Source organism: Nipponia nippon, unplaced genomic scaffold (assembly GCF_047370975.1).
Source record: "Nipponia nippon isolate SJK-2023a ecotype South Korea unplaced genomic scaffold, ASM4737097v1 scaffold_3, whole genome shotgun sequence".
Classification (NCBI taxonomy): domain Eukaryota; kingdom Metazoa; phylum Chordata; class Aves; order Pelecaniformes; family Threskiornithidae; genus Nipponia; species Nipponia nippon.
This window is the reverse complement of record NW_028262347.1, coordinates 51,672,441-51,688,739: the sequence shown is the minus strand read 5'-3', so window position 1 is coordinate 51,688,739 and position 16,299 is coordinate 51,672,441. Positions and strand designations below refer to the sequence as shown.

At 43.9% G+C, this 16,299-nt stretch overlaps 1 protein-coding gene across 1 annotated transcript; it reads right to left on the bottom strand.

Moving 5' to 3' along the window:
• Window positions 1-2,708: 2,708 nt before the first annotated feature.
• AMDHD1 (amidohydrolase domain containing 1) lies at window positions 2,709-12,728 on the bottom strand. The gene is made up of 9 exons (XM_087766191.1): window positions 12,549-12,728; window positions 11,242-11,348; window positions 10,187-10,251; window positions 9,321-9,598; window positions 7,580-7,805; window positions 6,477-6,601; window positions 4,017-4,110; window positions 3,450-3,610; window positions 2,709-2,971 (listed from the first exon to the last, which is right to left on the bottom strand). Exons 1-9 carry the CDS (start codon window positions 12,683-12,685, stop codon window positions 2,857-2,859), a joined length of 1,308 nt encoding a protein of 435 aa, XP_087622317.1. The 5' UTR covers window positions 12,686-12,728; the 3' UTR covers window positions 2,709-2,856.
• Between the last annotated feature and the right edge of the window lie 3,571 nt (window positions 12,729-16,299).

Here is a 16,299-nt window from a genome sequence, read left to right as displayed (position 1 = left end):
AAGGGGCAGCCGAAGTCCTCGTGTGGGGCTACCCTCATGTGTCTGAGACCTGCTGTGCTAAACGTGCCCTGAAGAGAGGACTCACGCCTGCTGGCAAGCTGGCGGAGAGACACCTAATCTGGCCAGAAGACCTGGGAACTGGGTACCCACCCATGGCATGTGAGCTCCCAGTTCAGCTCCTTCCTTCTGCGCCTGATTTGCAGTATCTCCCTTCTCCGTCTCTCCTTCGTGTGCCAAGTAAGTCTCTGCCATTTCAGCTCAAGGCTCTCTGTAGCAGACGTATCTCAATCTCCCCCTGGAGCTCTTCCATTTTGTATAAAATCAGGTATTAATTAAAATCAAGTGTGAGAACGAACAGCCAGGCTTGTATCTTGTAGGGTCAACCATTTTCCTTCAGCCTCATGTTATGGCTAAACAATACGGTTCCTTCAGTAGCAAAGCCAGCAGAGTTCCTACCCGCTGCACCGTTACCTACGTCCTGCTCCCAGCCGCTGCGGGAGCCGGCACGGTGAACGTCATCGCTGAAGTGAGCCGTGTTAAAAACGAGCAAACAAAATCTTCCTACGTTTCAGTGTGGTGTGCCTTCCCTGGCAAGGACCACGTAGCTGGCCATCAGGAACCGCTTAAGCCAGCTGCACCTCTGAATTGTAACCACATCCTCTAACTGCAAATCTGCCACTAATTATAGCCCTGGGACATACTCCCAAATGGCTACTGGATTCGGCTGAGCTGGTTGGGCAAGTACATGGTTTGACGTTCCCGTTCCCGTCAGAGCTCATTTGTGAGAGCAGAATCCCCTTATGTCAGTAGTTTCAGGCCACGAATGCCTATTCCTGTCCAGCAAGAGAATATCTGAGGTTTTCCTTATGCAATCTTGGGCTCTCAAATGCCCTAGGCCCTTCAGAGAGGAGGTGCTGGGCGTTGCTTCCCACTCACCTCAGCTTTTGGCTGCCTGGGACCAAGGGACCGCCAGCACACACTGGTGGCCTCAGCTTCTTACCACACCTACACTAAGCCAAGAAGCACCACGCTGGCCGCACACTGCATTTCAGAAATGCCTGCACTCGTACCCTGAGAGCTTTCCCTAACGGCCTGTAAAAACTTCATTTATGAGTGCTGTCTTGGGCAGAATGGACCATGTGATCGCATACTTCAGATGTTCTTCCAAGCTCTGTAAAAACAAAGGTCCACACCCACATCTGGTGCAACATCTGCTTGCAGGAAAACACACCTAGTGACAGGAATGCCACTAAATTGTTCTAAAAACTGATTTAGTTGGCTAGCCTGCCTCAAATAAAGCATGAACAAAGATACTCTATGGGGTGGCTTACCTATGTTGGATGTTAACAGATGTACCCAAGGCTCAGGGAGATCAGAACGTCATAATAAAGCTCATACATGTTTGTGATGGCTTTCAAATATCTGTTGATCAGAATGAGACTGTTGTCCTTCCTCGGGAATCTGGGTCACTGAAGCACTCCGCACTCTACTGCAGGTTATGTCACCTGCTTCTGTCAATAATTATTGTTGATGCCAAGTTCTTCATGCTTGTCAGGTGTAGTTTTATGACTTCACCTTCAGAAAGTGAAGCCCTTTTGTTTCTGCAGCCACCATCCATTTGAAAAGTTGAAGAAAAGCCTCAGCCAGTGCGCATTCTCTGCTTAAACACTGCAGCAGCTTCAACTCCAGAGCTGTATCACCCTTGTTTCTACATACCACATCCTCAAATGATGGTTCAAGCCCCAGAAAAAAATTGTAGCTGAAAGAGAGCTTTAAAAAAACTAGGATCTTAAGTTTTGAAATTGCGCTGAACAGAAGTCATCATACTCAACTTGTCTTCAGAAGCACAAACTTACATGAACAAACATGTCTCGTGTTATTTCAGATTCAGCCTAGAATAAATGAGATCAGGTCTTTTTGGAACATCTGTACGAGACTGCAGGTGCTCTTCTTTTACGTTTCAAGGTGATTGAAATTTTGAGAGGTTGGCTGTACACACCAGACTATAGCCTCACTGGGCTAACTGCTGCTAAGGAGTAAACTGTAAGGTTTTGGCACCACTCATTTCCAACAGTAGGCCTAATTCAACCCCTAGCCTACAGAGCACTCCAACTTTCAGCAGCCCAGGGAGTGATGTACCTGATTGCATTTTCCTCGCCTCCTTTTTCTTGTGCCCCTACAGCCCCAAAGGAGCTGTGAGGTCCTCAGCAAGGGAAGATGTTGCAGATCAGCTGAAAAGCAGCACCTTGCTGGGCTCCCAGCTGCTGGCTCCCACTGAGTTTCAAGTCTGCAGAAACCAGGAGACTTGGTATTTCGGAGAGGTAAGATACTGCACCTCCTACCACGACTGTGGTTCCTGGTACCTGCCGAGTTTGAGTGAGCAGACTTGGGAGCTACGAACGTTTCCTTGGGATGCTGCGGCCTCCCAGCGCTGCCAAGCACCCTTCCAAATGTGCATGTCTGAGCCCCTGGCCCTCCGTCACAGGTTACTTCACATCACTCGCCCCAGTAAATCTTACCTGGATCCAAACTTCTTCATTCATTGGTGGGGTTTTGTTGAGGTTTTTTGTCAAGTATAATAATTGTATAGATTAAAATTGTATAGGAAAACATTTTTTGGAAACTGTCTTATTTCAAATACATACAATTTGAAATTATTTTTATGCGGTGGAGAGAAGGACAACGGACATTAAGATGCACGAGATGGGTAATGCTTCGTAAAGTTTATTTGAATAAGAGGGCTGGTAAGGTGAGCAGGCAAGCAATTTATCAGTAAATACAAACCTGATTTGTTTGGTGCTCTGAAATATTCCATGCTAATGTGATTATAGTAGCTTCCTAAATTACTGTCTTCTCTCAGTAACTGCTCATTGTCCCACACCTCTCATTTTGATAGACGACTTTTCCTTTAACTATAACATAGTCGATCAATGCTTCATGTCCCCCAAACTGGTAAATCAAGTGCTCCCACCTAAAAAGACAACAAAATGTGTAAGAATATCCAGACTTGCACAAAAGCAGGTCGCATACCTACTATACGTGGCAATTACAAAAGGTTACCTTACTATACGTGGCAATTACAAAAGGTTACCATTGGAAAACACTATTCCATGTTTACATGTTGAGCTCTTGTTGCATGAATACAGTGAGTTAGTGTACAAATCAGTAGAGAATTCTTTCCACAAAATAAGCAGGTATTATCTTTAGATAATTTGTAATTAGGCATGGATAATTTGTAATATTAGCCCGCAAAATTTTAGGCTTTATTTTCCACTGGAGTGATTAAGGTGAGTGAAAGTGGGTCTAAAATGCCAGCAGTGTCCCTCTTTTCAGATAAAAATAACTTCTAGAGCACGAGGAACTCACTAACCTCTCCACTATCCACAATATGGTGAAAAACAAAGTCCCTTATGTTAAATCACATTTCAAATGACAACAGAAGAACAAACCTTGACGAATTTATGATAACAAGATCCCCCTGCTTGCCGGTCTCTATGGAGCCATGCGTGTCCGATTTTCCCAGAGCATAAGCTGCATTAATGGTGGCAGCTGCCAGTGCTTCATTCATTGACATCTTCATGTTTACACAGGCCAGATGCATCACCATAGGCTAGCAGGCAAGTTAAGTGGAAAACGGGAGTTACTGCTAACACAAACAAAGCTGTTCATGCCTCAAATCCCTAAGCACTCTCCTCCCTCCTTGTGCAACAGAAGGAGTTGTCCTGCGTGATGTAAATCTTGCCAACTCCAAAATGAGAACTCTAAAATCAGGAACTTTGATAGCCTTTTTTATAAGCCTTTTGGTGCATATGAAGAATAGAAGCCCTTCCAGTTTCAAGAATTTCTGGCAAAAACTACCAGCCCACATAAATCAGCATGAGCAATTGTCTTAAGCCGGGCATACAGCTCTCTTTGCAGATACGAAGACTGTTTTAAGTGCACAAGATCTATACAAAAGTTGTACTGGTAAGAGATTTCATAGTTTTGTGGTGTCATAAGTATTAGGAGAAGCTTACCATTGAAAAACAGTATGCATTAGGATTAAAGTCACTGCCAAGAGCAACTATAACTCCTTCTTCTAACATTTTTCTAGCTTGAGGTTGCTTCAGTCTAGTGGGAAGAAGACACTTGTCAGTACAATCCGCTTAGTTATCATGTGATTAATTACAAGAGTGAAAGTCATCACTTGGTTTGGCTACATTCATGCCTTCAGTTACTACTTTGGAGACAAAAGGCCAAATTCTCTTCTGGGCTCCCTACCTGTCACCCTACAGACAGCATAAATGGGAAGTGTGATCCACTGTTTTTGCAGTAACAGCATGTGGCAGCAGCCAGTATCAAGCATCAGGCCCCAGGCCACTGAAATTCCGGTATTTATCCAGACCTGAGCCATTTAAGGATTTACAAGGTGAAAATCTTCATTGCTCAAAAAAGTAATTTTCTAGTCCTTATAGCTTCAAAGACAGGCTCCCAAATATGAGCAGTGGCATAAGCAATGCAATAGTCCTTTCCCAATTCTGTCGGCAATTCAAAATACTAAGTTGAGGCTGTGAAATTAATTTGTTAATACATGAGAGGATTTTCTCACCTAGCAACATTAATGTGAAATTTATCTTCAATAATTCCAATACCTGGAATGGCCACTTCAAAATTGTTTGGCCACTGGGTTAATCTGGGTAGGTGTTTGCAAGGGTGGGCACTAGGAAATACACTCTCTAAGAAGTTTTAGCCATAGTTGCTGTAAAGCCAATAGCACCAAACATCATGTCAAAACCAGTGTAACAATGAAAATCGAACATTAGAGCATTTGCTGCTCAAAGAGTAGTTTTAAAAGCACTGCAGTTAACAGAAAAGAACAATCAATGACATCTCAATGAAGTGCTTACATTTGGTATAAGACAACCCTCTCCCTGTAGAAGCCTCTTAGCAGATTTATGAGATAATACCACCTGCTCCTGCACAACACGATGCTCTGCAAGTTAACCATGTTTAAAAAGATTTGTCTGAAGAGCCTGTCCCCATCCTCACGTGTCCTTCCAGCCTCTGCAGCCCCTGCTGTGCTCTGCTGCCAGACTCCTTGGGAGTACTGCAAGCAACGGTTAGCAAAGGCTAACTATTAAGCAACTCTCCAGCTGCACTCTTCGGCCCACACCTGGCCATCAGGTGAAGCCCTGGCCACTACTGCTTTTCTTAAAACCAGGGGACAGTGTAGGGGCAAGACTTCCCGAGGTCTGAGCCCTCATAAGTGGTACTGAAGGAGCTGAGGGAGGCCAGCAAAGGATGTACCACATCACCTCATAGCAACTTCTCATGTATTGCACGGCTTTTGTCCTTCTAATACTCTTTTAACTAGTTATCTGTTCTCTCTCTTCTTCATTTTTAGAGTGTATTAGACTGGGAGGCCTGTGTTCAGTAAGTAGTGCACTAGACACTGGAACAAATGAGGCCTCATTTCCTACGGCTCGTTATTATCCCCATCTTAGACTTCTCCTGAGACTATAAACTTTCCACCGCATGGAGTCTCTCAAGTAACACGAGTTACAGTGCAGCCTTTTCCATAGGCGGCTGCATCTCTGTTGTCTCCTTTACCTCCCTGCCTGGGATCAGTTTGCAGGACCGCACATCCCCCCCGAGATCTGTATTCTGGCTGTGCATGTAGTTACAATCAGCCAGTGGTTCAAAAGCACTGGTGCAGGACACGGACGGCTAATCATAAATAGAAACACAAGCAGAGACATAGACGTGAACACAGGTGGCAATGGCAGAAGCCTCAATGCCTCAGAAAGCGGACTGATGAAAATAAACCAAAATTAGCTCAAGGGTCTTCTTTTCACAGGAGAGAAGGCATTATTGGGTTGTGGTCCTCATCATCTAGTTGGCTTATTTTTGGCATTAGGGGTAAGCAGGTGACCCACCTATGCTTATTTGGAATACCTGCATATGGAAAACAGTGCTCTGAAGGCGATTCTCAGTGTTGCGTGAGTAAAATCAGATGAGATTTTAAAAATGCTACCCACAGTCTTTCAGTGCTTTAGATAACCAAAGGATTCATTTCCCAGCAAAACCTTCTGCAAGAGAGCAAATACATATATTGCAGATATAATTTCCCTGTAAAGAAGCCAATTCAGTTTTCAAAAGCTAAACGGATTAAAGAAAACCAGTCTGGTTTTCTTCTCAAAAAAATGCCTGATTATCACCTTAGCCTGTCATAAGGGTTAAATTCCAGTGTTGACTGAACCACTTGAAATCTACCGTGAGACTTCTCAGAAGTAGGCTGTTGCTTCATTTTTGAGGATCTCCACCAAAACCAAGACATGAGCAGGCTCATTCAGCTCTTCGTATTTGTGATTGTCTTCAGTGATGCAGCCTGATCCTTAAGGCATAGATACAAGCTTACGCTTTTACATTAAAAGACCCTAAAACCACAAACATGGTTTTGCTGTTACAAAAGTTTTCCTCTAATCTAGGGGTTTTACCTTAACATGTAGGCAGTTGTTGGTAAAAGGACAGCAGCACACTTAGCTCTTGCCATCGCTGTGATACCTTCATCACTAACTTCTTCCAGGTGGCTGATAGCGCGGGCTCCTAGTTCAGCTCCAAGCTAAGAAAATTTTCAAGAAAATTACTCACTGTTCTCAATTAATTCAGTAAAGCAGTGTTGTTATCAAATGACTGGAGGAGACAGTTCACTATTAATATGAAATTAACTAAAAGAAAAAAATAACAAATGCTTGAAAAAACAAACAAAATGCAGAGACAAAATATTTGCTAATCTACTGCAGGAAAAGTTGATCACAAAAAGGTATTAACCATCCACCAAGTGGAAGCGCACATTCAGTGGTGTTTTTAACAGACTGACATGCAAACTGTGGAACGGCTATTGATAAAACCATTATCCACTCCTGTTCACGAAGTATCCAGCAGAAAAGGGTTGACAAAACTGACACTGGTTGCAGAACTAGTAGTGCAACTGCTGCCTTCAATGGTGACGCACCAAAAAGGCTTTTCTGATCAATCAAGTTTTTGTTTTGTTTTGTTTTTTAAATACAGCAGAGAATAACTTGAGCAGACCTCAAGGAAGGAAGCAATGTTTAAATGATGGTGAAACAAGGTCTCAGAGACACTTTCTTTATCAAGGTACTTGGCAGCCTATTCTTGAGTAAACCATCCCTCCGAGTGTGCTCACTGCACATCTGACTTGTTGCTGCTAACAGGACATTTAAGGAAAAAAGATTTTGCAAGTTGCATAGAAACTATGTTTTTGTCATTCTTGGGTTCACGGATATCCACCTTCCCCATCTGTATCCCATGTGGAAGATAAGCAAAGTCAATGTTTGATTAGGCAATGCATGTTAGTCCCAGAGGTCAAGGCTTCCTCCCATGTCCTTAACTCCAAAGCTGCACAAGGGCTGCACTTTTTACCGTCTGATAGAAATAGATGTCTATGAGTGGTCTATTTTATAAAGTCTTGGAAAACAAAACCTTGGTTTTGAAAACTGAAATTCTTTCAAAGATTCAGCTCTTACAAAAGCAAAGCAAAAAGCAAAAATGGCTTCACTGAATGTTAAGAAAGGCGTACCTCAGCAGATTTCATCGGATGGAGTTCATCACCATGGAAGTTAATCTGTAACCCTATATCTTTTCCAGCTTGAAGAATTCTTCTAGTAGAACCCAGATCAAAGACTCCCTTCTCACAGAACACATCTATATTGTTAACATGTATTTCACCACTTAGTTGGAGTTCTTTCAGTTTAGGGAGATGGTTATTGATAATGTCATCTGTGGCTTCGGTAGCTGTTTTCCCTCTAATGAAAAGAAAATGTTACAGACCCATAAGAATAACATTCAAATTGTACATGCAATTACTAGATTATTTAGAAAATGATGCAAATACAAATCACTCAAAAAAACCTTCAGATTAAAAAATTTAAAACTACTGTAATTCATGTACTCTCAAACACTAATCACTTTCCATTCAAAGAATATTAGATTGTATTACTAGGTATTTTTTATAAGGTTACCTTCTTGGATGCTAACCAAGACATGGGAATTTTAAAATTAATTCTTCTGCTTTCCTATTCACATATTCTGACCTACTCATACTGTATTTTAAAACACAACTATTTAAAATATGTAAATGATTAGTTAAATATTTAAATAGCATTCATGCAATATTTTCATGCAAGTATCAAAGTTCAAAGGGGACATGCAGCACAAATCATCTTAAATTTACCTCTCCTCCTTTTATATCACTCAGGGTGAGAGCTAGATAGCTCTTTCTAAATCAGAGGGGCCTCCCGAGGTTCAATTTGCCAAAGTCAGAGCCATTTATGAACCCCCTATTACACAAAGATAACTCAGGAGAGATCAGTAAATGCCTTTGAAAGAGCAAACAATCCCAAAATCTGCAGTTGAGTTAATATTTTGCAATTTTAAGTTCTAAAGATAAGTGACGTACTGCAGCTAAATGTCTGTGACATCTCAATCTTCATTTCAGGCCCTGGAAAGCAGGCACGGACTGGCATTATACGAGTGCCACATGTGGGCGAGTTGGGAGTTTTACAGTGGCAGTAAATTCAAGAAGCCAAATTCTGCTCAGATTTATAAACGAGGTTGTGCAGTTATAAAGCAGGGCAGAACGTGGCTTATGGGCCTTCTTTTGTTCACCTCTCACTGGAACAGTGGTTGGGGTTGCTCAAGCTTTTACCATGCCGAGCCTTCTCCCTTTTCTTCTTTTATTCTGCAGACTTGGCAGTAATTTGGACTGAAAAATTAGGACCAGAGCCAGGACAAAACAGAGGGAAACGTAAGTCTTGGATTCACTTTTTGGAGGGACATAATGCCCAAGAATTCAAAACTGCTGTTGTTCTAATGCAAGAGACACCTGCTCAGGAAATCACTTTGAAAAATTCTTCCTAAAGATGAGAAGGGCCCAGTGAAGCTTTGCCAATAAAAAAAAAAAAAAACAACCAACCCAAAGAAATTAGAATCAGACATCCTCAAAATCATGAATTTGATTCAAAATGATGACTGGAGGGATGACAGAGCAGTTATTTCTCTGCCCCCCTGCTGTGGGCTTTTTAGGTTCATTTCCTAAAAAACTGGAAGCTTATGTTGGCATTTAGTAGCCATCAAATAATGCTTCCCCATCTTCCTTCAAATTAAAATTTAGGAGAGGCTTCTGTAAATACTGGCTATTGTTTCAAATATGTTATATTTTAGGAGGGCTGGGCAAAAGAAACCTTTCCGAAAATAACAGCCAATTTTCAATGCAAAGCAGTTAATACTTAACAAGAGCAAGAAAAATCAAGTCATATTACTTCGGCACAGAATGAGCTCCACAGTACGTTGAAGAAATGCCAATATCCATGGATTGCTTAGCGCGTTCGATCACCCTGAGCATTTTAAGCTCTGTTTCTAAGTCTAAGCCATATCCACTCTTGCACTCAACCAATGTAGATCCCGCTCTGCGCATGCGTTCGAGTCGGTGTTTGAAAGTATTGAACAGCTCTTCTTCTGTGGCCTTCCGAGTGTGTTCCACAGTAAAATGTATTCCTCCCCCAGCCTGGTGGATCTCCATATAGGATGCGCCTGCCAGCTTGGGGAAAAAAAAGAAAACAAAAACCAACACCCCCCCCCCCCAATACAATTAGCTATTTAATGTGCATTTTCTGTCCAAGGGATTCTGGAAAATGCCTTGAGGTCTCTTTGCAGTGAGAGAGAAAAAGAGGTGGGAAAAAAATCCCTATTAATTCTTCCTCCCTCCCCCTCCTCCTCTCTCTCCCCTCCACTTAAGTGAAGAAATGATGCAAGAAGCGACATAAAGAGAATTACTCTGAACGTTTGCTTCCCTCTGAGCCCAAGGGGAAAACCTATCTCTAGCTCAAAAATTCAATTATGTGGAAAAAAAGAAAAAAAAATCAAGATTAAGATGGCAATAGAAGGCAGCACTCCTGTATTGCTTCAATTAATGCACAAATATATCAATGCCGACTGCAAAGGCTGCAGTTACACTCCTGCCTCAGCCTACCACTATTCAAAAATCATCCCTCCTCCCTCAGTTAGATTATCTGACAGAAATTATATATTTTTCTACAAATGAAAGATGGGAGTCACTAGACAGGAGAAATAGTTATGCATAAAAAAAGAGGAAGAAAAATCCAGCTGTGTCATTTTATGCCATTACCTTCATTGCAAATTCATGAACCCTATCACCAGCCCACACTGGGTGTGTATGTGCATCTACCAGGCCTAAAGAAAACAAAGTAAAGGTACACTCAGGTTATTTCACTGTGTAAGAGAAAAGCTTATGAACATGCAAGCAAATGAAATGGACAGCAGGAGCTCCCCTATAAAGCCTCTATTGGTTAGAGAACAAAAAAAATCCAACCAGCCAAAAATCTAGGATTTTCTTCAAAGGCTATTAATTTTCTTTCAAATTTTTTAGGTGGACTGGCTGACACCTTATGCAAAACATCTCTAGGTAAATGCATCAGTTGCTCAGTTCCTCATGTCGTTTTGATGACATTTTCAAACTGTGGAAGAAGTGATAAATTACAAACTTTGAAATAGTTCATTGGACTTTAAGTCTGTGTTCTTTAAAAAAAGCAAAGTGCTTAGGCTGGGCTTAGTACGCTAGCACTTACTCTAGCAAAAGTCCACTTACTCCAGCGGGAGCTTTTTCTATGAGCTGTGAAACCAACACCACTGAGTGCCCAAGCCCACTGCAAACGGAACAGAGGTCTAACACCTTGTGTGTTAACACTACTCGCAAAGTTTAACACGCAATAGACTTGCCCAGGTTTATTTTTTTCATCAGGTAAAGTTGCTGAGCATGTGATTTAAAATCCTGCCTCCAACCAGCTGCGGGCAGGATGGAGAGACTGAGCTCCACAGCTGAACAGCTGATGGGCGGAACGGGTTGAGAAAACAGAGGTGAATATGAAAAGTCACTTGGCAGGCCAGCTATGTTACCCTTGTGATCTATGACACAGCAACAGACGAACCAAGAGGACAGAGCTCCACCATGAAGCCCAAAAAAATCCATCCCGAGTGCTGCAATCTTCTCCTTGCAGCACTCCCAATGAGGCAGCTACAATACTCTGCCCCCTGACGCAAGGTATTATCAAACCAGTACTGAATACAGAGGAAAAAGGATGGAGGGATGTTTAATACACAATTACTTTGTCTCTAAGCACTTGGCGCCATTCAGCATTGTATTATCATAAAAAATACACCTACCTGGTAAGACACACTTCCCGGAGCAGTCAATTATTCCTTCAAATGTTGCTCCTGAAAACTGATTGCGAATAACATCTGCCTGGCCCACAGCTTTGATACAACCGTCTCTGCAAGCAACAGACAACGAACAAAGGAAGCGTGAGCCTGTTGACAAGTGCTCACTGACAGAGCTCCTGGAGCAACACCTCTCTGAAAGCAGGGGTAGGGACCTTCAGCAGGACTGAAGATGCGCACAGGAGGAGGTTTGCTAATCTTACAGATGCACAGAAAACGATGGGGTGATGCCATGCATTTCAAGCTGTCTGACATAACACTTGTCGCGTCCTCTGCTTAGATCCTTCAGGATGCTACCTTGATACTCTTGTTCTAATTTCTGCTAGATGACATTATTTTCCTCTTGTGGACCAGCAAATATATAGCATTCCTCCAGCAGATATCTGCAGGGCACTCTTTCCCTCATGGAAATCAAACTCATCGCCAGCCTCCACTCCCCAGACCTGAATCACAGCCTTGTGCGCTTGGAAGCCATAGGGATAAATCTCTTTGGGACTGATCTTTGGTCCAACAGCAATTTTATCCCGCTGGAGCTGGGATGAAATTCCCCGATGGTTCTGGGAACCTTACACTGCGCTTGAGGGATCCCCTCCAGCCACGCATGGAGCTGCACCTCACCGACATGAGAGGAGCTTCCCGGGGCGTACGTGGCACCTCTGTCCTTTAAGCCTTGTCTTTCTCCAGCTCTTTTCAAGCCACTGGAATAGGAACCGGGAGCCATCATGGGCACCTCACTGAAGGTGCCTCTATGCTACATGGCTGAATTTTTAAGAGGCAAACAGCAGTCAGAGCACTTAGAAATGGGAGAGATGTAATTATATATGTTGATTATTAACTATAATGTCATTGATTACTCAAATTATTTATAGGACTGCTATTAGTTCTCGCCAATTCACCCAGAAACAAAGCAGAGGCAGAGGAAGTAGCGGTTACGATCAACACCAGGCTGTAAGTTATCTTTACGAGGCTGGGAGCGCGAAGACAGCATTATAAAGGAAGTTATCAGGATACGGATCAAAATAATCAAAACGATGAAGGCACGTTTCGATGCAGGCAGGTCGCCGCAGTCCCACCGCCACCGGGCCGAGGCAACCAGCGGGCCGAGGCAACCAGCGGGCCGAGGCAACCAGCGGGCCGAGGCGGGCCGGGTGGCGGGGCGGCGGCAGCTGGCGGCGGCCCGCTCCCTCCGCAAGCCCCGCCGCCCCCGCCCCAGCCCCAGCCCCAGCCCCAGCCCCGCGGCCGCCCGCACTCACAGCCCCACCACCAGGCTGGCTTCCCGCAGCACGGCCAGGCTGCCGGCGCCCTCCCGCCGCAGGTACTCCTCGCCCCGGCCGCAGACCAGCACCAGCTGCTGGGCGTTCTCCAGCAGCAGCCGGTGCCGGGCCGCCATGGCAGCGGGCAGCGCGGCAAATGGCGGGCGGCGGGGCGCGGGGGGCGGCCGCCGCTCGGCTCAAAGTCCCCCGGGGCGGCGCGGCCTCGGGCCTGCCCCTGCCCCTGCCCCTGCCCTTGCCCTGCCCTGCCCGGCCTGGTCTTTGCTAACCAACCTCCCACCAGAGGGTGAAGACAGGGAGGTGGGGGGCGAAGCGGGGCACAGGCCGGGTGATTCCCCCGGGCACGGGTGGGGCGGGTGGCGGTGACCACCCTCACCCATGCCACATGCGGCACTTGACAGACGTTTGGGCTGCAAAAGCTACAGGGCTTTAAGAGTGAATTTGGCAGCAGCCTGCTGCGCTAGGCAAAGGATGCTGCTCTTGCCGCGGTCCAGGGCGACGTGACAGCATCGGTACATCGTGCTGGTTTATGATGAGCTCCGAAGCACCGCTTTTGCCAGTTGGGAATTCCCGGAGCCGTCTGCCAGCACTGCACCACCTGGAGATTTCCCTTTGCCAAGAAAACGGGAGCTTCTGAGTGGGGAGCACGTCTGCCCGTGTGCCCCCTCCCCACCGTCCATCACCACACCATCATCCATCACCTCACCAGCGTCCACCACTTTGCCAGCATCCCAGCTCCAGCCCCTGAGGGACCGTAATGCCTCGCACCGCGCCCGATATTCAGGCAGACATTAATTTATCCAGGCAGAGATTAATTTATCCAATCCCACGATCAAAAGGTTTGTGCGATTCTGCTGCCCCCTACAGAATTAGGGATGGGAGAGTCGGGGAGCAAATATTTACTCTCAACATGGATTTTTGGTTTTCTTCTCTTTTCGAACATTCATAGCGTGTGTAAGGCTCCAGTAATTCCCAGCTGGGAAATGGAGTGTCTTTCTAAATAAGTGGTCCCTCGAACACCTTTCTGGTGATGGTAACCTTCTTTATACACCTTCTTTTCTTTTAGAAGGAGGATCGATTTAAAATGCTTGTAACATGCCTATGTGCATATACACATTCCTGTACAGCAGAAACAGATGGATATGTTGGTTCGTTGAGCCTTTCTGCTCACATCGTGTTTTCAAATGAGGCAAGGGATGCAACTAAAATGCAGTATTTTGCATTTAATAGCAAAACTATGATAGCGTCAGGTGTTACCTTGTGATGCTGCTCCCTGGGCTCAATACTGCACCACGACGTCATCTCCATCTTCCTCCTAAACATTCTCTCTCGCTACGCATGCAGAAGATTGACAGGAGAGGTGGTAGATGGCGATTTACAGGTTCCAGGAGTTCTTGCCGCTGACTTCGGCTCTCCCCGGCAGTATCGCAGAACGTTTGCTGGTGCTTTCTGTGAGTGTATGATACGCTTGTTCCTCAAGTAACATCTTTTCAAATACACGGTCAGTTACTTCAGAATTTTTATTGCTGTAAACAACATGTGATTAAATACAGAAGGCCCAAGGTTGGACGTGAGTCTTAGGCCAAATATTGGCTAAATTTTCCTTAAATTTGTACATTAGGGCTTTTCATTTGCTAAATAGTCCTTTATAATAATACACATAGCATGATAAAATGTCCTGAAAGGAGCATATTGTGCATGTCTTAAGAAAATATGGTTGTTAGTGAAATTTATGGGATGGTATTTCCCTGTTTACAAAAGCAACAGAGGTTGCTGGACCCTCAGGATCAAACATAGAAATGGCATCACATGGGTGAACCTAACTTTCAGCTGTGGAATTGACCCAGACTAAATTGCAATTTCATTATGTACTCTTGGCTTCCCTCATATCAGATTAAGTTTTACATCACATTTACAACTATTTTTTGCATAGCTTTGCAAAAGTAACAATGAAGTCATTCTGCATTTTCTTTTTCCTAATGAGAAAAACTTTGCATCTCTCAAACCATGGAAACATTGCGTTTGCTGAGATGAGCTTTCTGAATCCTCCCTCTGTTCCCGGGTTCTGTCTTAATAACTTCTTTGGCAAAGTCCGTCACCCGGGGGCGATGGGGGGACCTTTGAGGGGAACACTGCCGTCTGCCCCAGGGGACCTAATTTGGCAAGAGCGGTTCTCTCTGAGCATAGCGTAACCTTTCCAACCGATACCTCTGGGTTGCCTTTTCACAAAAACTACAGCGAAGGGGAAAAGGGGAGCTCGTGTGCGCGCGTGTCCCGTCGGGAGTGAGGATGTGGACACAGCCAGACACAGGAACTGGTGTCATTCCAGCATCGGGCCTCATGGCCAAGGCTCATCATGCTTTGCAGTGATCTGTGCCAGACGGAATTAGAGTTTGCTGCATTTTGTCTCTTAGCAACAATAAGAATTCAGGGGCTTCTCAGCTGGGTCGTGTACTCTTTTTTTGGCTACTCCTAGGAATGTGAAGGTTTCCAAGTCAAAAATAAACAGCAAACAACCTGTACTTAAATGAGTAACACAAAAAGTGAGCTCAAAACTACGTGTTGTATGTCTCGAGTTTTGCTATATATATCTTTCTAGGCTTTTTTTGACTCTGTAAATTCTTACTGTATTTAGTAAGTAGTTTTGCAGGGTATAATCTTTTGCCTATGAAGTGTCCTACTACTTTGTCTCTGATTTCTTTTAGCCTATAAACAATTTGAACAACTTAAACACATGAAAGCATTTTGTTTTTAGTTACTTTATATACCTTATATTTCAAAAGTAAAATCACGAGCCCTTTTATTTGTATCTTTAATACATCCATAATATAAGGGAATGTTTGCAATTTGTCTCCCTTTTAGACTGGCTCCAGAAGAAAGGAAAAGTCCGTTTGTATTCATGGTGCTTACTCGGTGCCAACTAAGGACCAGCTCCAATTACATTGACATATTCAGAGTACCTTGCCTTCATCTGTATTGCAACTCTTTTCACACCATTTAGGACCAAAATCTGAATTAAGCCTTTATCTAACTTGACCTGCGTGGGTTCTCCAACTGAAACGAATGGAACACTTCATGGTAGCAAAGATAAACACAGGCACGCATCTCTGCAGCGTGTGGGCATAAGAACTAAGATTAGTTACGAAGTTATACGCCATGGGATTATTCAGTCACTGCATCTGATGCCTGGTGCTATGCAAAAATAAAAGCATCTTTCTGCATTCAAAGTCTAATGAATGTACCTATAAAAAAAAAACAACTGTAGATGCATAACAAAAAAAATCTCAAAAGAATTTGAAGCTACGTGAAAGGAGCACACCTTCATTGAAAGTAAAGACTCAAGACTGTAAAGCAGGGATCTCGGTCTTTGACAGAGGGAGACAGCTTACAGGAGAAAAATGTATTTGTTTTCTCCGTTCTGACTGGGCTCTTGCTTTTGCAAAATGTAAGTCCGCTTGTCTTTCCTTTTGTATTATTCATCTTAGCGTAGATTTTTGTAGAATTTTGACTTTTTTCATCTAGATACGGGTTTTAAGGCCAAGGTCTTTGTGTAGAATGCTGTCCCTCTGCAGAAAGCTACTGATTTTACTGGGCCTTTCAGAAACACAACAGCCCACACAGATTTTTCTTTCCACTGTTTGTCCTTCAGGGGATGGTGAAAAAAAATTTGGAACCATATTCACCTTTAAAGGGACTGCTAGACTTTGTGATAAACTATCATTTTTCTTCCTAT